This window comes from Podarcis tiliguerta (assembly GCF_965153285.1).
Source record: "Podarcis tiliguerta genome assembly, chromosome: 2".
NCBI classification, from domain to species: Eukaryota; Metazoa; Chordata; class Lepidosauria; order Squamata; family Lacertidae; genus Podarcis; species Podarcis tiliguerta.
In genome coordinates this window covers 9,738,256-9,758,468 of record NC_139535.1, presented here as the reverse complement: position 1 = coordinate 9,758,468, position 20,213 = coordinate 9,738,256, and the positions used below count along the sequence as shown (strand labels likewise).

The 20,213-nt window shown below is 46.8% G+C and overlaps 1 protein-coding gene across 4 annotated transcripts in view; it reads right to left on the bottom strand.

The window, feature by feature from the left end:
• Positions 1-20,213, bottom strand: part of LOC310670088 (uncharacterized protein) — a 46,974-nt gene continuing 26,761 nt past the window's right edge. For 3 of the 4 annotated variants that reach the window (XM_083424677.1, XM_083424680.1, XM_083424678.1), the window contains 6 exons: positions 15,645-15,749; positions 13,443-14,078; positions 11,580-11,993; positions 7,250-7,666; positions 5,132-5,752; positions 1-2,095 (listed from right to left, as the gene is read on the bottom strand). In XM_083424677.1, coding sequence (XP_083280803.1) covers positions 1,401-2,095; positions 5,132-5,752; positions 7,250-7,666; positions 11,580-11,993; positions 13,443-14,078; positions 15,645-15,749 — 2,888 coding nt within the window. In that variant the 3' untranslated portion in view covers positions 1-1,400. The remainder of the gene's footprint in view (positions 2,096-5,131; positions 5,753-7,249; positions 7,667-11,579; positions 11,994-13,442; positions 14,079-15,644; positions 15,750-20,213) is intronic. The other variant, XM_083424679.1, reaches the window with a different exon arrangement.

Genomic DNA, 20,213 nt, shown 5'->3' with positions numbered 1-20,213 from the left:
TTTAAAATTGAAAAATTCTTTATTGATTATGAGAATTCATGTCCACAAACTCCTCTGCAGCTGCCACAAATTTATACAAACAACATGACGCCACAGCTCTAAAATTTTTACAACTTTTACTTTGCATTCTAGAACAAATATTACTTTTCTCAGGTAAGTTATACTTCTAAGGTTGTTACTTTCTCATCTTCAGTGCACTTTTGCTTCCCAACAGCACCAAGACAAACAAAATTATAAAAAAAACTTCCCCTTCCCAATCATCACTTATTTCCCAACCACCACTCAATACTTCTAAGACACCCTTATTTAGGTCTGTCAGCAAGGCAAGTGAAATAGAACCTCAGGAAACCTCTGGATAACAGATGCTAGCAGGGAAATCACCCTGCTTAAGGGCTTTCTGAAAACAGTGGGTTGGTGCAGGAAAACAGAATGCTAAGCTAAAAGGACGCTTATGTTTTCATGTCTAAAGTCTACTGAATTATAGTATCCAAACTAGCCAGGGCTCTTGCCTAATTTTTAAAAATAATTAATTAAAAGATAATGATAAAAAGTCATGAGGCAAGATTCGGAAACTCTGAAAGCGGTAGGAAGAGATGGAGGTATATTACATTACAAGGGCAGAAGTCTGAGTTCAGGTTGCAAACTGGTCAAAACATACACAGCCTGGCTTGATCTTGGGCCGTTAAGCCACCACCATGTGCCAAAATACAACAACAACCCAGCAGCATGGAAGAGGTCAGATCTGTAACCTGAGAATATCGAAAGACGTTGAAGGCAGAGGAGCAGGGGCCAGTAAAAAAAGTTAGTGGCCCTCCTTTGAATGCTCAATCACCACCACGCCTGTTCCGCAAAGGGGTGGGGTTGCTGTATAAAGTTGTTGACACCTTCCGTTTCCTGTGCCACCGCCTTTTCAGACTTTGAATGAGTAACAACTGCAAAACAGTCTTCAATGCTTGCGACGGTGTGACCAAGACTTCCTCAGAGATAAGCCCAGTGCAGTACAACGTGAACCATGCACAGGGTTGCACCCTAAGTACACACTTACCAACGGAGGAGACCAGCTCCCAGCGGAACTTGCTTCCGAGTTAAGCCTTCTTAAGACAGGATAGTTCACAAGTGGGGGACCTGTGGCCCTCCAGGTATCGCTGAACTCCATTTCCCATCAGTCCATGCAGCTGACATGGTCAATGGCAAGGGGTTTGGGAAGTCCCTCAACATCTGGAAGGCCACTGCCCCACACTTGCTGCAACAGTCAGTGGGACAACTCAGGGCAAGTCTATATAACTGTCTGAACTGGGCTGGAGATGGGTCCTAAGTCTTTCCTTTGCGGCTGTGCCGCTATTTCCCATATCCTCTCCTCAGCTAACAATTCAGCATCATCCTTGATAACCAATCCTGCCCTATGAGGCTTCCTCAAAGCGCTTGCTGCACTCAAAGCCGTGAGTCTTCTCGTGGGCTTCCAAGGAATCTTTCCGCATGAAATCCTGCCCGCACACGGAGCAGAGGTACCGTTTTGCATCCGTGTGCGTGGCCCGGTGGCAGAGCAGCTTGGCCCTCCACATGAAGCGCTCCCCACAATCCTCGCACTCGTGGGGCCCATCCCCTGTGTCGCTGCTCTGTTGGTCAGCTACGGCGGCAGGCTCACCCTCAGAGGATTTCTCGCTTGCAGAACTTTCGGGAGGTGGTGGCTTCTCTTCCACCGGGGCAGTCTGGCTGGTGTCCGGCTCTGGCGGGCTGGGATTTGTCTCCGCGCCTTTGGAATATGCAAACCTTTCCAGCCTTGCACGGACTTTCGCTTTAATCTCCGCTAGCTCAAGCTCCGCAGCCTCAGCCTCAGCGTCCTTGGCCGAGTCACTCTTTGCATCCTCAGTGGAGGCACCCTCAGCGGAATCACCCTCGGCAGTGGAAGCACCCTCAGCGGAAGCACCCTCAGTAGTGGAAGCACCCTCGGCGGAGGCAACAGGCTCTTCTGCCTTTTCTCCCCTTTCCTGTTTACAAAGGCCCCATCGTCCCCGGAGCTCAGCCAGCTTGGTATCATCCATGTGGCTCAGTACCGGCACTTTCAGAGGTTTCAGTTCCACTGTCACCATGTTGCCTGCAGGGACAGAGGGAGAAACAATCCAGGCATGAGACCAGCCCATTTCAAGGGAAGAAGGGGAGCAGTGGCAGAGGAGGAGGAAAGAGCTCTCCTAGGCATCAATGCTTTTCAATTATAGCCCTGCTGCACTGAGCTTCAGCAAATGGGGACGTATAAGGAAGAGCATGGCCTTGATGACAGCGGTCCCTCCATCCTTTTGATATAGTAAGAATTAAGAGACCCCAGGTGTATATTTTCATTCTTTTAATAATGTTTCAATGCTTCAGTTTAATTGCATTTAACCTTTTAGAATGTATTTGGCGTGATTTTCGTGTGTTCTGCCTTTGTGGCACTCTCCCTCCTACGCTGCATTCCATCTCTCCTTATCTATTTTATTTATTGAATTTTATGCCACCCTATACCCAGAGGTCTCAGGGCAGTTCACAGGACAAAAATCAAAATATAAAACCACAAAATATATAATGAAAATAAAAACAACAACCGCCTGCCCCAACCTGAAAGTGGTACAAACGGCAAGATGTTTTACCACCAGAGTGTAAACAACTATCCTCAAAGCGATTGGAGACCGAGGAAGAGGATTTTATGATGCTCTTCCCTCACTGTAGGTTGCCAGGGTAATGTTGGACATTTGAGACCTAAAATGGTCAAATGGTCTGGGCACACCAGGGCCGCTCCAAGGCGACTGCAGGGGTGAAGATACCACTATGGAGTCTTGAGTGTTGTTACAGCCTTTGCCATGAGCAAATGTAAAAGGTGGGATAATAATGAAGTGCAGAGGAAAGAAAGGAGGGAATAATTTGGGCAATGGACCTAAGGCAAAAATATTCCATTATTTGCAACTTGATAAAGGAAAATTTTCTCAAGATGTTTTTATACGTGGTATATAACACCTAAAATAACCAAAATGTATAAAACAAAATGTGCTGGAGGTGTAATCAATCAGAGTGGACACTCCTTCATATGTGGTGGAACTGTAATAAAATTAAGAGCTTCTGGGACACGGAATATGAGGAGTTGAAAAAAATATTTAAACAAACTTTTGTAAAAAAAGAAGCATTTCTATTGGGCACAGTAGATTCAGACATCACAAATGAAAATAAGATAATGTTCCTTTACGCAAGATCCGCAACAAGAATACTAATTGCAAAAAACTGGAAAAGTGAAACAATACCAACAAAAAAAAAAGTAGCAAGAAATATTATTTGATTACACTGAGTTGGCAAAAATGATGGGTGCAATTAGGGGACAGTCTAAACAAAAAATTCAAAAAGGGTGGTGGAAGTACAGAGATGATTTAAAGAAAACAGTGCCCTCAAATTAAAATCTGAACTTGCTTCAAATAATTTTTGCAAAACAAAATACAGTCATACCTCTTGTTGCATTTGCTTCACATTGCGGGTTGCGAACGTGGTAAACCTGGAAGTATATACTTCCGGGTTTTGTTCTGCATGCATGTACAGAAGCGCTCTGCGCGCTCCACACCTGCGAAGAAGCGCCGCTCTAGTTGCATACTTTTCGGGGTGCAAATGGCACCCCGGAATGGATTGTGTCCGCAACTAGAGCTACCACTGTACAAATAGAACATATGGAGAACGGTAGAAATGTCAAAATGAAAAAGAAACAGTTTATCAAGTTTAAAAAAAGACCCACGGTGAGAAAGAAGGGAGTCAATTAGAATAGAGTAAGAACTAAAGATTGGATAACATAAGTCTTTTGTAGTTTGTTTTCTAAATGTCGTTTGTATGTGCTGTAATAGTAACTTAATAAAAAGCATTTACCCCCCTCCCCAAAAAAGGGAACAATTTAACGTAGCACTGAAGCAGGTGTTCTGTGAGTGCAAACATTATTGGGCAGATGGAACCATTTGCCCTCTCATCCCCTGGTATGCTGTCGTTGAATTTTCCACTGAGCCAGTTTTGGGAGCAAAGGGGAAAGGCCCTGTTGCGCTAGCAGGAACGCTTTTGCGATCTTAACTTAGCAGTTCTCGAACGGCTTGGCTCCTGAACACAGCAAACCCAGAATTAAGTGTTCCCATTTGCGAATGTTTTTCGGAAGCCGAACATCCAACACGGCTTCCACTTGACTGCAGGAAGCTCCTGCAGCCAATCAGAAGCCACACCTTGGTTTTCAAACCGTTTCAAGAGTCGAATGGACTTCTGGAATGGATTAAGTTCGAGAACCAAGGTACCACTGGAGGCTTTTACAGACATTGCCGTATCTGCAAAAACTAACATGCCACACAGCAACACTGGTTCTCTGGGCACCTTGCAATAGAACTTTTGACAAAGGGACTACTTATACGCTGGTCCTCCTTAGAAAAGCATCAATTCCCATCAAATTTCCATTTTACTATGAAACAACATATAGGCACCATATGTGGCAGAACTTAATTTGGTTACCGTATTTTTCGCCCTATTGGACGCACCGGCCCATAGGACGCACCTAGTTTTCAGGGGGGGAATTCAAGGGAAAAAATATGATTTCCCCCCCGCAGCTCTGGAAGCAGCGGACAGGCTGCACGCAGCCTGTGCGCTACTCCAAGACCTTCTCCCTGCTTTTGCGGGAGGTGGCGGAATTCCCCCACCTCCCGCAAAAGCCCACAGGAGCCGTGCGCAACTCCTACGGGCTTTCCGACCAGGAGGGACAAGGGACTAAAATGGCCAGTCAGTCCCTTCTCCCTCCTCGGGGAAAAGCCCCCAAGAGGGGCGCGCTCTTCAAAGGGTGCGCGGCTCCTGTGGGCTTTTCTACGAGGTGGGGGAATTCCCCCACTTCCTAGGAAAGCCAGCAGAAGCCGCGGAGCCCCTTTAAAGAGCATGCGGCTTTTGCCTGCTTTTGTGGGAGGTGGGGGAATTCCCCCATCTCCCGCAAAAGCCCACAGGAGGGTTGGAGAGTAGCGGGATGGCGTCGCACGCCTTTTCTCAGGGTACTTTCTTCTGTTAAGCCCACTAAAACATAAACAGAGATAATTAGCAGTTTGTGTTTTTTAAATTAATTTTTACAAACCCTTCCTGATTCAAATCATATGGCGCTCACCTGTAGAAACTTGCTGGTGTACAGAGAGAGAGCTCTTTCTGACAGTGGAGAGATCTTCCTCGTGGGACTTTTTGTGCCGGGAAAGATTCGATTTGTAAGTGAAGTTTAGCCCGCACTTGTCACAGGGAAAAGGTCCGTCACCCACGTGGCTTTTCATATGGATAAGATGGGTTGACAATTTGTAGGTTTCGTGCCCACATTTGCCGCACGTGTGCTTCTTCTCCTTTTGAAGGCTCCGTGCTCTGTTGACGGGATTCTTCCTGCCGCCAGAACGACTGTCAGGCCGGTGGACTGTCTTGTAGTGCTTGCTGCAGGCAGAAGGGTCAGAGAAAGCTCTCCAGCATTCAGGGCACTTGTAGGGCTTCTCGCCCCCGTGGCTTTTCTGGTGTCTCATCAGGTCGGAGATATAGTAGGATTTGTGCCCACATTCAGGACACTGGATGTTCTTTTCCATGCCTAGATACCTGCTCCTCTTGCCAGCCCTGGTTTCTCGGTTGTGAGTCGATTCTTGCTGACCTTGAGCCAGAGAACCGCCACCCGAAGGTTTTCTGGGGAGTTCCTGCACTTTCACTCCTTTTTTCTGAGGTTTCTTCGCCAGGATGTTGATTAACTCCTCCTCATCTGTCAGGATACAGAGATAATTGAGATATAGGGCTGTTGTCCCAAGGGTTGGGGGAGAGGCTATATAACCCCTGGCCCCCTTATTTTGAAAGCCAAGAGCTACAAACATGCTACACTCTCCATGGTTTTTGTGAAGGACAGTCCCAAGGACAAGCAAAGTAACTGGAGCATCTTTCGGCAAACGGCTGCTTTTGTTTTCTACCTGCTCTTGCCTCGCACTTCTGTAGTCAGGCAAGCCTTTGGGGTGAGGCATGAAAACAAACCAGGAATGAGCTAGGGTTGTGGCTTTGGGGTGCAACGTAAGACCACTGTCAGTGTAAGCAGAGTTTAGAACTCCAGCTTCTAAAACATGGTTCCATACTCTGGTTGTTTGGCTGAACATCTGACGCGGCTTCCGATATTGCTATCGTTGTGCCTGCACAACCGGAAGCCACGCCTTGGTTTCTGAACGTTTCGGAAGTAGAACAGACTTCCGGAACACATTCTGTTCAAAAACCAAGGTTTGACTGTATGTGTCCTTTTCTCCTTGCTCCATGGAAGTAAACTAAAGAGCTTAATCCCATTTAGGTGCTGGAGTGTACGCAGACACCAATCAATCAAAAGTTTTCACCGTAATAGCACTTTTGATTGCACCTAAAATATTAATCTGCTTTAAAAAATCCATTTGCAAAGAAGGGTGTAAATCAGTGCTTCCCGAAGTGGGCATTACCGCACCCTGGGGGACTCTGGAATCATCCAGGGTGGGGGGAGGGAGTAGGCTTGGGTACAATTGGGGCTGTTGGATAAAAACAAGGTGGCAGTGGAAACATAAAGAAGGCCCAGAAAGTGGATCACAGCTTGGTTGCTTATTTGTCCAATGGCAGGTGGGCTGCAGTGCCAACTCTGCCCATGGGGCGGATTGGACTGAGCTGACAGGCTTCACTCCAGTCCACCCCATGGATTTTTTAATCACGGGGCCTAGTTCACCTCCTCGTCCAGTTTTGAAAAACCGTTCATACCTATTTCATCTGTTGTTTAATGATGCTTACTGATGTAACGGGGGGGGGGGGGTGTGCCTATTATTATTATTTTCCTGAAAAGGGGGCGGTAGGTCAAATAAGTTCGGGAACCTCAAGAACATGATCCTGGTGCAGGCCTCACGACACCCTACAAGGGGAGGTGATCAATATTCCCATGTTGCTGATGGGAAGCAGAGAAAGGACAAGGACACACACAGTATCTTGCTTAGCGAGTTTGTGGCAGAGGCAAGATCAGCGCTAAGCAAACTAGTAAGTGGCAAAGAAATGAGCTTACTTAGAATAGGAAAGTATTCTGCTCCTTGGGGCAGAGGCTTGTTCTCTTATTTATCTGATTTGGCTTATTTCATAAAATTTATACAAAGCTCGGGTGTCGAAAAAGAAAGAAGCATAACCTCAAAGCTGTATTCCCAGCAACTGTTAGGAAAAGAATCTGCACAATTCTCTAATTTCTAATGACTCACCATAGACGAGCACTCACCGCTAAGCGTTACGTCACATTCCGCCACAGGAATCTGGGGAACCAAAGGGGTATTGGAAACAGAGGTGTCAGCAACAAGCTTCTTTGCTGAGCAGGAAAGATATGCCGTGTGTTTCCTAAGGCTCGCTTTCCATGCAAAGGTTTTTCCACACCGAGGGCACATGTAGGGCTTTTCTCCAGTATGTTTCCTCATATGGGAAACAAGGTCTGTTAAACTCCTAGCCTTGTATCCACATTGTGGGCAAGTGTGTTGCTTTTTCTGAAAGTTAGCTGAACTTGCCATGGCAGCTAACGCGGACAAACTGCCCTCTCCCGGGTGCTCACTCAAAGCAGGTTCGTGACTCAATGTAAGACCTTCTGGGGATATCTCAAACTCTTCTTCCTCCGTTTTAATTGTGGGCAGAGGGTCCTCAACACCTGCAGGGAAGGCAAATAAATACAAGACAGGGCATATCGGTCTGATTAAGGCGTTAGAGAAATGTGCCCCTACATGGTATAGGTGTATATAAAGGAAAGTATGCTGTAGAGATATAAAAGTTCCCCCTCCCACCCAATTGTAGTTCGAATTATAAAACGTTGATAGGTCATACTGGCATCCCTTTGCACATAAAATATCATACAATTATATCCTTTCTTCTACAGTGATACCTCGGTTTTCCAACGTATCTGTTGACGAACATTTCGGTTTTCATACGGGCCTCAGAAGTTGAACATGCCACGCAGCTTCCGTATTGAGTTTTCCATACTGAGTTTTCAGTTTTTGAATGTTTCAGAACTCAAATGGTTTTACATTCGAAAACCGAGGTACCACTGTATTTCAAAAAGATTCCATTTAATAGAATATGCATCAGTTTAAAGAAGAGCTGTCAAAACGTTTCATGTTGATGACATACTTTTTAGACATACATCATTTTGCGACACACTAATTCAGTTTTACTAGCAAACTGGAGGCTAAACGAACCCCTTTCCAGCCTTGGGAGGAGCTCAGGGAGCATTTGTGCAACACATCTACACACTGCAGCCAACATTGTGACAGTTTGGAAAGCTCGGCTTTAAATGGTGTTTTCCACACAGCAGTTCCGTTTCTCCAAAGTGAGTATCTTCTGTGTGATCAGAAGAAACAGCTTCTACAGCAAGATTTCTCTTATTTACAAACTACAATGTGTTTCCTGCCCCCTCTCAACCCTGCCTGTGAGAGAAGCATCTATTTAAATGTGTGAACAAGCATCTTTGCAGTTTGTTTAGCACTTCAAAAGGCTACCTAGGGAGCAGGCAGAAAGGGAATGCCCTCAGCTTTCCTGCACAACCAGAGATCAAGGTCACGCGGCTTCTGGTTCCAGTGCTTTAATGGAGACAGCTCCCACGACAGCGGGAGATTGTCGACAAAAGAAAAACCAAGGATGATCGAGGGTAATTATTATCTGTGAAATAGAGGAATGAACAGAGCCTAGAAGCTTGCCAAATGCACCGGCAGGATAATAGACCACTTTTCTTATGTTGGGAGGAAAGATCGTGGAAAAGGATATTGATGGAGATTGAGTGACTTATGTAGCTACAGTGGTACCTCGCAAGACGAATGACTCGGAAGACGAAAAACTCGCAAGACGAAAGAGTTTTTCGTTTTCTGAGTTGCTTCGCAAGACGGATTTCCCTATGGGCTTGCTTCGCAAGACGAAACGTCATGCGCCTTTTTTTTTAAACTGCCAATGCATTCCTACGGGAAACCGTCAATACACAGTGGTGCTTCGCAAGACGAAAAAACTCGTAGAACGAAAAAACTCGCAGAACGAATTAATTTCGTCTTGCGAGGCACCACTGTATTGTTAAAGATGCAAACAAAGAAGCACAGGACTAAGCATGGGAGTAATCTAATTGGATTGCGTTGAATACCACTTTGCGAGAATGGTATTTAGAAGGCATGTGGAATTTGACTTAATTGGACTATGCAATTTATCACACCATGAGTATGTAACCTGGAAGGCTAGTTTATTTTTGGTGTAAAGGGGGGGATGAACAGAATCTGGAAGCTTGCCAAGTACACTGGCAAAATGCCAGATCACTCTCTTCCCGGGGCTGGGGAAAAACCACCTAAAATCCAGCTACACAGATAGAGTGAATTTTGTAGCCCAGTAATGTTAAAATGGTAAAAACAGAGTGCAGTGGTTACCTTGGTTCTTGAACTTAATCTATTCCAGAAGTCTGTTTGACTCCCAAAACCATTTGAAAACCAAGGTGCAGGGAGCTTCCTGCACTCAAGTGTGGAAGCCACGTCAGATGTTTGGCTTCTGAAAAACATTCAAAAACTGGAACAGCTACTCCTGGGTTTTCGGCGTTCAGTAGCAGATTTATTCAACAACTAAGCTGTTTGAGAACCAAGGTACCACTGTACGGGACTGACTGAGGGAGAAATTGTTGGAACAACATTGGGATATCAGCTCTGCTCAAGGCATGACAACTTTCAGCAAAAACCCAGGTGGCGGGCAAGAGACAGACAAGGAAAAGGACTTCCGGTTTGTTGCGGATCACCATGGAGCACAGATCTAGCCTTCCGGGGAAGATCTGAGCTTTGCGGGAGGATATGAGGCCACACAAAGGCGCTGTGGATCTCAAAAAACCCAAAAGGATTTATTTTGGGTGCATGTGATCTGGCTGCACTCTGGGTGATCTCTCCCATCTCCCGGATTGCTCTGTAAGTAGTGAAGAAAAGACGGGATTGAGGTGCGAGTGCTGGGATCCACCACTATCTCCGCAAAGTGAAGCTTCTGGCTCCGAGTGGATTGAGCAGCAGACTCTTCAGGACATAAAAAGCCGAAATTTAAACAGAAGATTTAAATTTGGAACAATTTGGACTGATTTGGAAACCATTTGGTGTGAGACGAGATAAAAAAGGAAGCCCCTCCCAGCTGTGGTGAGACACAACTTGCATGGTGCTTTTCTATAAGTCCTAAAGTTGCTTTCAAACCTTCCCTGCTAAGTGGACCTTTTGTAAGTTAATTCCACCCATCCCTGATATAATGGGGGGGGCCGTGCGGAGATTGTTTATATTAAGTTTCTTTTTTAACTTTTTGTATAGAAGCAGACTGCCTGATTGGCTGGGGAAGGAAAGCCCCTGCCAGCTTGGCACACATTGTTACAACATACTGGCATTTTGATAAAACTTGTTCTGGTTTTCAGCCGCTTTTTGGAAGCCGAATGTCCGACACAACTTCTGCTTGACTGCAGTCAATCTGAAGCCTCACCTTGGTTTTCGAACGTTTTAGGAATTGAACAGACTTCAAGAACAGATTACCCGTATTTTTCGCTCTATAAGACCACAAGACGCACCTAGTTTTTGGAGGAGGAAAACAAGAAAAAAATATTCTGTATCTCAGAAGCCAGAACAGCAAGAGGGATCGCTGTGCAATGAAAGAAGCAATCCCTCTTGCTGTTCTGGCTTCTGGGATAGCTGCGCAGCCTGCATTCGCTCCATAAGGCGCACACACACTTCCCCTTACTTTTTAGGAGGGAAAAAGTGAGTCTTATAGAGCAAAAAATACGGCAAGTTTGAGAGCCAAGGTACCACTGTATATGGGACCTCTCCCCACACAACGGATATTTTGCTCGCAAGTGTACAAAAACAGAAAGTGCACATGCAACGATGCTTCCATGAAGGCTTGCAGTTCTGTCTGCTATTGTGAAACTGACCTCACACCACACCACTTAAACACATTCCACTTACCTAGACACATATCATAAACAGAGGATTTAAACCAGGAAAAGGCACCAAAACAGCACGAAAAGAGGAGAACGCTGGAGAGGGGGTGGGGGGACGGGACAGCTTGCACAGCTGTTCCGAGTGTCTTGCCTCCCCCCACTCACACACCGTCCTTCACTTTCTTCTTCCTGGCCAGCAGAGCTGCCAGTTTGGGGGTGCTTCATGCCTCGGCTCACCCCTTCCTCGCTTGCACGTGCCAATTTTATTCCTTAGGCAGGATCTGAGTCCCTCTGCTCTCCCTCATTGCCCCACAAGTAGGCAAAGGGGGTGGGGAGAGACTAGATAAAAAGAAAACTGTCTCCAGAAACATCCAAGACTAACAGAGAGAGCACCAAGAAGCCCCACAGCAGCATAGCTACCCACCCTGCCACGAACCCCCAAGCTCAACTTGCCAATCCCTGGAGGCAGGAAGGCAGGCAGGTGGGATGGATGGATGGATGGCCAGCCTCTCTCAACAGCGCCCTCCCCACTTTATGCAATTTCACATACATGTGTGGAGCCAGGGGACATAACAGCAAGTGGGGGGATGCCTGTATTTTGCAAATTATTGGGGATCAACCAAATTATTATGCTCACCTTCGTATGACACCTGGCCTTCTTCAAGAGGGGCATCCGGAGTAAGGCTGTTTTGCTGGCATGTATTTCTGCTGCAGTGATTTTCGAGGTGTGACGATGACTCGAAGCATTTCCCACATTTGTTGCATTTGTAGGGCACCTCCCCCGTGTGGACTCTCCTGTGTTGAATGATGCCCGCTAAGGTTTCAGAGACAAACCCACATTCGGGGCAGGTGTGCTTCCTCCCATTGCAGAGCTTGGCAAACTTGGTCAGCACCACCTTCACTGTTTTTGTCCCATAGCGAGAAAGAGGCGCTCCCTCTCCTTCGGATTGGCTCAAGAGCAGCTTGGAAGGGGAGCTAGCACTCGTCAAAGCAGTAGACAGGGGCTGCAGCAGCAGAGGAGAGTTTTCAGCCGTGCTCGGCCCAGGGGCGGCTGCAAAAAGAAAGAGAGGGGACCTCTTACCCCTGGAAAATGTGAACGGAGGTGGCGGCGAGAGGAGACAAACGGTATCACAACACGGAAGACTGTATAACCACAGGGAGCACCACACACACAAGGCCAAAGGATGAACTACACTAGGAAGTCGGCCCCGCTAGTAGCCCAACTTTCTGTATCACAGGGTGAGAAGCTTAGGCCCCCACAGCTGTTTTAAAAGCCCTTTTGCAGGCAATCAGCTTGTGTCTCTGGAAAGCACAATCTGTCCCCACCCTGGGAACCTGCTGGGCGAGGAGGAAGAGAGAGGGGAAAGGGTGGCAGAAAAGGGGTGCTGGCACGCTCCGTCTGACAGGCGTCCCTCAGAGATACTTCAGCCCCTGTCACAAAGCTTCCCCGCTTTTGCCGTGGAACAGCGCTTTCCAAACTTTTCATGCCAGTGACGTAGTTTTTGTTGGAAATCGCCCCCACCCCCCAGGAAAGGCTGACTCCTTTTCCCGGGCACCGGGGCTTCTCTCCGGTGGTCACCCTCTGGCTGAACTTCCCTCAGTCCAGAGAGACCGGTGATAAGCGACACCTCCCTTTTGAGAGATGCACACTCACTTTCCCCTTGCATCTCAGCAGAAGAAACAGTCTGAAAGTAGTGTGTAAAGACTGTACACTGTACACGGAGCTAGTACAAACATGTCTGCTCTCTCAGCAGCCTCTGTACAACTCACTGCTTCCCCCTTTGCAGCAACAAAGGTCTCAAGTTACACTGAGAACACAACCCTAGGAACAGTGTAGGACATCCTGTCTCATGCTCAGAAACATCACATGATGTAAACAATATGCTGCTAACACGCAGCTGGTTGGTACTCAAATCTCAACAGTTTTAGCATGCACAGTAATTTAGTTTTGCTAGCAAACTAGAGGTTCAACTAACCCCTTTCCAGCCCTGGGAGGAGCGCAGGGCGCATTCACATGACATACCTACACACTGTAGCCAACAAATGTGTCACAACAGTTTGGAAAGCTCTGCTGTAAAGCAATGAAAATGCAAAGGAAAAACAGCAGGATACAGTGGTGCCCCGCAAGATGAATGCCTCGCAAGACGGAAAACCCACTAGACGAAAGGGTTTTCCGTTTTGGAGGTGCTTCGCAAAACGAATTTGCTATCGGCTTGCTTCGCAAGACGAAAATGTCTTGTGAGTTCCTGCGGGGTTTTTTTCCTCCCCCCCCTTTTCCCCAAGCATAAGCCGTTTATCAGCTGATCCGCTAAGCCGCTTATCAGCTGATCCGCTAAGCCCGCTAATAGCGCTAATCCGCTAATGGGCTTGCTTTGCAAGACGGAAAAAACCGCAAGACGAAGAGACTCGCAGAACGGATTCTTTTCGTCTTGCGAGGCACAACTGTACTTACAGGATCAAGCAACATCAAAACAGCCTCAGATTGAAATAACAGACCTACCTCTGGGCATCCTGCGATAATCCGTAACATTTTTTTGCTGCGAGTGTAGCATCTCCTGGTGAAGAGCAAGATGCGACTTATACCGGAAGGTTTTTTCACATTCTGGACACTTGAAAGGCCTTGCCTCCAGGTGGGCTATCATATGCTCAAAGAGACACTCTGGTGTAGCTTCGACCTGTCCACACGTGGGGCACGTGTGCTCTTTATGCATTGGGGCACTTGAGGTCGCTGCCCCATAACTGGCATCACCTTGGGCCATGTGGACTTGCTGGTGAGCCTCCAGAGATGATTTCTCTTTGTAGGTCATCCCACACTGTAGGCACTTGTAGGCCCCTTTCATCAAGTGGGTTTTTATGTGTCTAACCATATCCGAAAGGTAATAGGCCATGTGCCCACACTCAGGACAAATGTGCTTTTTCTCCCTGGGGTAATATCTGCCTTTCCTCCTCACACATTTCCTCTTCCGTTTACCGCCTTTCCCCGTCTGCTCATCTTCTTTCCCCTCAGGACTCGGGTCAGAAACCTCGGTATTCGAATCACCCTCTGCAGGTTCATCTGGTAAGCCCTCAAAGCTGAATTCCGTCTCCAAATCATCATCAGAATTCTCCATTTTGATCTGGTTCCGAAATCTATCACCTGGACAGAAGATGAGAAAATATACAGTCACACCTTGGTTGTCAAACACCTTGGTACTCGTACATTTTGGCTCCCAAACGATCGAAATCTGGCTTTCGAATGTTTCTTTGGAATCCGAACATTTGATGCGGCTTCTGCTATTGTTTCCAGGGTGCCTCCGCAACTGGAAGCCAATTAGCCAATTGGAAGTCGTGCCTTGGTTTCCAAACATTTCGAAAGTTGAACATTCTGTTCGAAAACCAAGGTATGACTATACAAAGGTTCACTTTCTGGTATGAGACAGTGCAGGAGTTCAGTTCGGTTTGAACAAGAAATTGAATTAGATCTGGGAAGTAACCTAATCGGATGGCCCCAAGCAAACTGATGGCACCTCGGCCTCATGGCACCCAGAGTGTCTGATAAAACCAAGCCAAATGGGTGGAGTACAAATAGTAAATTTATTGTTATTGTTATTATAATTATTACCCCAATCTGTACAACGGGAAGAATGGGGGGCCTCCTTCAGACATACTTCAACCAGGGAACATTATTAATGAATGAATGTGATATAAATGAAGCTTTTTAAAATTTGTTTATAAAAGTACTTATACACCCACCCTCTCACAAAATATCAGGGTAGCGTGCAATGGTTTTTACTTTTAAACAGATTAAAGCAGCATAAAGCAATTGATAAAATGACTGGCTCCTCAAGAACATTTTAAGCAACTGAGCAAGCCTGTTGGCATAAAAGTCCTCAAGACTTCAATGTCAGCAACTGCAGTGAATTCAAAGTGAACCAAATCTAAGCTATAATTACCGTAGATCTGGTTCTAATTTCCTGCAATTCAGTTGACTATCAACGAGGTAGCAAACTAGGTACGGTAGCAGAATTCTTCAAACAACACACACACAAAAAATAGTGTCTATTAACAGTTGTTTTCAGTGCCTCGCCTCCCCCACCAACCTTAAAATAATTAAAAGGGGAATCTATGTCCTCAGGTTATGTCTGAATCTGCTTGGACATTTAAACCACTGTACCTGCAGGTTATCTGAATCTGCACCCTCCAAATATTTCAGCTATTTTTAGCTATTGGGAAAATGTTTCAGGTGTATACAACATGTAAAATTAACATGTCAATTAACACAGCTCCCCCCCCCCCTTAAATAGTCAAATAAACTTGCTAAATCAGATGTGCGTTGGTTTAGTGGAGCGGGAAATTTTCCAACTGAAAGTTTTCCCCCAGAATTCCCACAACACTGGCACATCCAACAGGGTAATGTCTACTCAGACACGTGTTGACCTTCCAGAATCTAGGGAGGTGTTCCTAGCCTGCCGCCCTATAGCCTTTTAGAACAGACGTGGGGAACATGCAGTCTTGTAAGTACTGCTTGATTCACTCCTCTGAGGTGATGCATAAGGGAGGGTTAAATCCTGCTGCCTTGGTTGCTTTGCTGGGAACAGTCAAGCACAGTTAAGGCAGAACTGAATGATTCCTCAGGAAGTGGGAAACCTATCATGGGACTACAATGCCCATTAGCCCTGTTGCACTGACTTCTCTTCCCATTCTATAGTTCTCTCTCACTTACTCAAGAGACTTCCCAGAATAGTGTCTCCGTAGTCCATTTGCTGGGGGAAAATGGATTCCTGATGTTGAGGTAGAGGGTTCATCTCAGGTGTGGGAAACAGGCCCTCTTAGATAAGGAGAGGGAGAGAGAGAGAGAGAGAGAGAGAGAGAGAACACATAAAGAAAATAAGCATATGGAATCAGGAGCGCTTGGGTTTTTTCTAACTCATCTGCATGGCATTCGCTGACTTCTGGTTTCAGAACTTGAGAATTCAAGAAGCGGATAACAAGACCACGCCCAAACTGAACCTCTGGGTTTTCCTGTGACACAGCAGTGATGAGTTTGTGGTTTACTCAATATGGAGATAAAAGGGATTTTGTGCATTGTCCTGATCCACAGGCTCAAAAGGAGGGCCTGTGGAAATGGTTTGATGCACGTTTGATACCAAAGGATGCCAAAAACGCCAGTGTGATCAGTCTCGTGCTTTATTAGAAGAAAATGTAGGGTTTCCGACCACACCCATGATTCATGGTGCTAGCTCTACTCTGCCCTCTGGGGCAAAGGAAAGGTTCAAGCAGGGGAAAGCCAGGACTTATGAGGTAAAACTCTTGGCAATGCTCCACCCTCAGGGGGCTCTGGGGAGTTCACTGCATCCCGCTGTGCTGCTTATGCCCACGTCTGCCAAACTGAAAGGCAGAGCAGGCGCAACCTGGGAATTTGTGTCTCCACCGTGGATGAGCCCCTGTCGGCAACATGATTTGTGCAGGGTTCATCAAGAATTTGGAATATTGGCATTAATTATGGGGTGTTCCTGAAACAGCATATGATAAAGGGCTGCAACTAATCAGCTGCCGAAAGGACTGGATTTGAGCCAAGAACGTATCCAAATGATTGAATGATTTTTAACAAGTGTGAAAAACCCTACAGCAGCTGGAAAGGAAGGGGGGGGGACAAGCCAATGTTTGTTTGGTTCTTAAATGGCCTTTTCTCTTCTTGACCTCTCCTGCAAATGAAAGAACCATGTGCAGGCATTATGATGTTAGCTGATATTGAGGGAAGAGAGGGGAGTCAATTATTTATGCTCTGTAAAGGGTTTTTACAGTGCTTTTTTACACCTCCCCTCTCAAACAAATAAATTGATACACACACACACACACACTCATTCTTCTGGTCCGCACCAGGAGTGGAAAAGAGAGCAACCCCCGCTGGGATTAAGGCCAGCAGGAGTTTGTATTGTATAAAATTTAATTGTATAAAATTTAAATTGTATAAAATTTAATAATTTGGATCAATTTGTTAAAATTTGGAAACTTAATAAAAATTAAATTTTAAAAAATACAGTCGGACCTTGGTTGCCGAACGCCTTGGAAATCATACATTTCGACTCCCAAATGATTGAAAACCAGAAGTGAGTGTTCCGGTTTCCAAACTATTTTCGGAAGCCGCACTTTGCTTTCCGAACGTTTTGTAACTTGAATGGACTTTCGGAATGGATTCCTTTCAACTTCCAAGGTACAACTATATAGTGGTACCTCTGGATGCAAACGGGATCCGTTCCGAAGCCCCGGTCACAACCTGAGAAGAATGTAACACGCGACAGAGCATGTCGCATTTTGCCACTTCCGCGCATGCACGTGACGTCATTTTGAGCGTCTGTGCATGCGGCGAAACCCAGAAGTAATGCGCTTCGTTACTTCCGGGTCACCGCGAAGCGTAACCTGAAAACGCTCAACCTGAAGCACATTTATCTCGAGGTATGACTGTACTGCGGATGGTCCTGGGAAGTGTTAGAAACTAGGATAGAAAAGCTATTAGCCACATGGCTGCTGGAACTTTTTCCAATCTTCTTCCACCATCTCTTCTCCCTGGTCTCGGATTTTGTCAGTCTTTTCTATCAGTTCCATATAGTCCATCAGCCTGGTGCTCTTCTACCCGAGGCTCTTAACTCTTCTCCCCGTCCTGTCTGCAGATTTCTTTTGATGCCAAAGATTAGGTCCCAAAGGGTTTCCATCTTAGCAGCTCCTTGATTCCGTCTCAGCAAGTTTGCTCATACTCCATATTCGAAGCTGTAGTCCAAAAGATGTTCCAGGACATACTCCAAAGACCCTTTGAGGCTAAAGGGCTCCGCATCTCCGATCTCTCCCTCAGTGCCTCCCTCCATAGGGAAATCTGCCCTTCTTCCCTTCTTCGATCCAAGCGGGGCACCGTCTCTCCAAATCTGACTCTCAAGCTCCATCACCTCTGACTTCAGCTTATGTCCATCAAATTGTTTCTGTGGGGCCAAGACCTTTCTTGAGATATAGAAGCAGTTTGTTCCATCATCTTCTCCAGATCTTGCCATTTCAAAGTGGGTTCCTGAGTCGCATCCCGAGTAATTCCTGTAAAAATCTTCACTTTTTGTTCCAAATCAGTTATATTTTGTCCCAAATTGTCAATTTTCTTTAATGTCAAGTCCGTCTTCTCATGTAGTTGTTCCAACAGAGCACTTATTTTGTAAAATGCATTCACTAGAACTTCTTGTTTTGCCATTCTTATCCAAGGTCTTATCTAAGGTCACTTATTTCACACAGTCCTTAGTTCTTAGTGGAAAATTCCTTGATTCCTCTTCGCAGTTACAACAGTTTCAAAGGCTCCCTCTATAGGAAACAATTTCTATTTGTATCTGTCCTTATAAATCCAAGTCCAATAACAAAGTTACCATTCAACTTTCAGTTACTTTTCTCCTTTTTAAGTACAGAGAAAACAATGAAAAAGATATATATCTCTTATTCAACTGTCCATCAGGATGTATTCCATTCCCAGTAAATAATTTTCTCAAATCGTCGATCTTATTGACAGCCCGATCCCAGGCTCGAAACAGTGGTAAAGTATCTCGTCTCGCTCACTCTCCTGCAGGTTTAAACAATCCACAAAAAGTTCCCCCCTCTTCTCCTGCTTCCAAGGGGGGTTCGATGTTTTAAATGATGAAAGTTTAATGTTTTACAAAATACTTTTCCCAGGCTTTAGCTTGCGACGTCTTTGCTTTGATCTGTTTACAAATCGGAAGGCGGACTTCCTGTTTAGACCTTCCCGTTTCAATGCCAAATTACGATGTTTAAAAAATCCAATTTTCTATTTTACTTACAAGTGGTTATTTAGAGTCCAAATGTCCACAGGAAAAGTTGACGCTTTCTGGCAACAGCAATGCGGCTTCACTCCTTGAAAGAAGCGGTTGATTCGATGTACCGCGCCGCTCACCCCACGTCGCTCCGGATCCCCGAAACCGGGTTTCCCCGCGAGTAGGGGAGGCGCAAAAGGTACCGGCCGAATCCCAAGTCCATGGGCTTCTTCCGCCCATGGTTTCTAATGGGTCTCGGCCTCGCCGTGACGGTCAGACCCTAATTTTCAAGGAGCGGATTCCTCCCGATCAGAGGAAATCCGCCATTGCCAGAGGCGCCAACCCGGAAGTCTGCCACTTTCATCTCTCTGGGCTGGGGTGGAGTGCAAATTTCAGTGCTGAGGATAGAGCCCTAGTTAATTCATGAAGGCCTGAAGGCCTATAACCCTTAACCAGAGCCTTAACCCACTCTGCAGATCACCCCATGCACCAAAAAAGTAGAGCAGGGGTCCTCAAACTATGGCCCAAGGGTCGGATCCGGCCTGCGAGGTTCCTAAACTTGGCCTGCCGTTTTGCTCAGAGTGGTGCTTACTCCCAAGGAAGCCGGCTTGAGACCAGGTCCTTAAGCGCGCCTGTGGTAGGAAGTAGTGCCAGGGCCGCCTGCCAACCTGGGCTTCCTGGTTACGGCTTCCTTGCTCGCTGAGGGGAGAAGAGGCGGGTGCGACCTGGCAGGGAGACGAGGCCGACCGCTGGAGAAGTGCCCGCTTTCTCCCTGCTCCAGGTCTTTACACCTCACAGAGACAAAGTGAGGGCTGCTGGCCTTAATAAGGCGGCGGTGGCAGCAGTACTCGTCAGGCAGAGAAGGGTTAATTGCCACTGCTCTCTTCGCAGCGCTGCTGCTGAGGTTGCTGTTGCCATTGCCACCACGCGCAGAGAGATACAGAGCAGGAACCTTGATCATGGCAGAGCTGAGGCCCCCAAAGCCCAAAAATGTCTGCCTGAGGGGAGGCCTTGCAAGTTCCGTTGGGGGGGGCAAGAAAGGCAGGCCAGCAGGCGGGCATGGGAAAGAGAAGGGAGGACATGGGCTGCAGGCGACAGAGTGGCTGAGCATGAAGAGGGGAGGAAGAAGGAAGGGCGGGCTGAGGGAGAGAGCGGCATTCTCACCCCTCTGCTCCGTCCTCCTCCGCTGCTGCTGCTGAAGCTGTTTCTTCTCTCCTGGCTGACTCCAGGGCAGTGGCGATGCTGCTGCTGCTGCCACCGCCGCCTTAGAAGCAGAAGGGCCACTTGGACCCGGGTAGCAGGGTCGGGAACCGGGTAAAGGCAGGCAGGCGTCACAGAGGGAGGGAGGGAGAGGGAGAAGCAGGCGGGGTGGGGATGGAGAAGAGAGGCCGGCGGCTGGAGGGGGTTTCTTACCCACTCGGAGGAAGGAGTGGGGACACACAGGGCCATCTCCACCGGGGGGGGGCATGCCTGGGTAGTATGGAGCCTGGTGC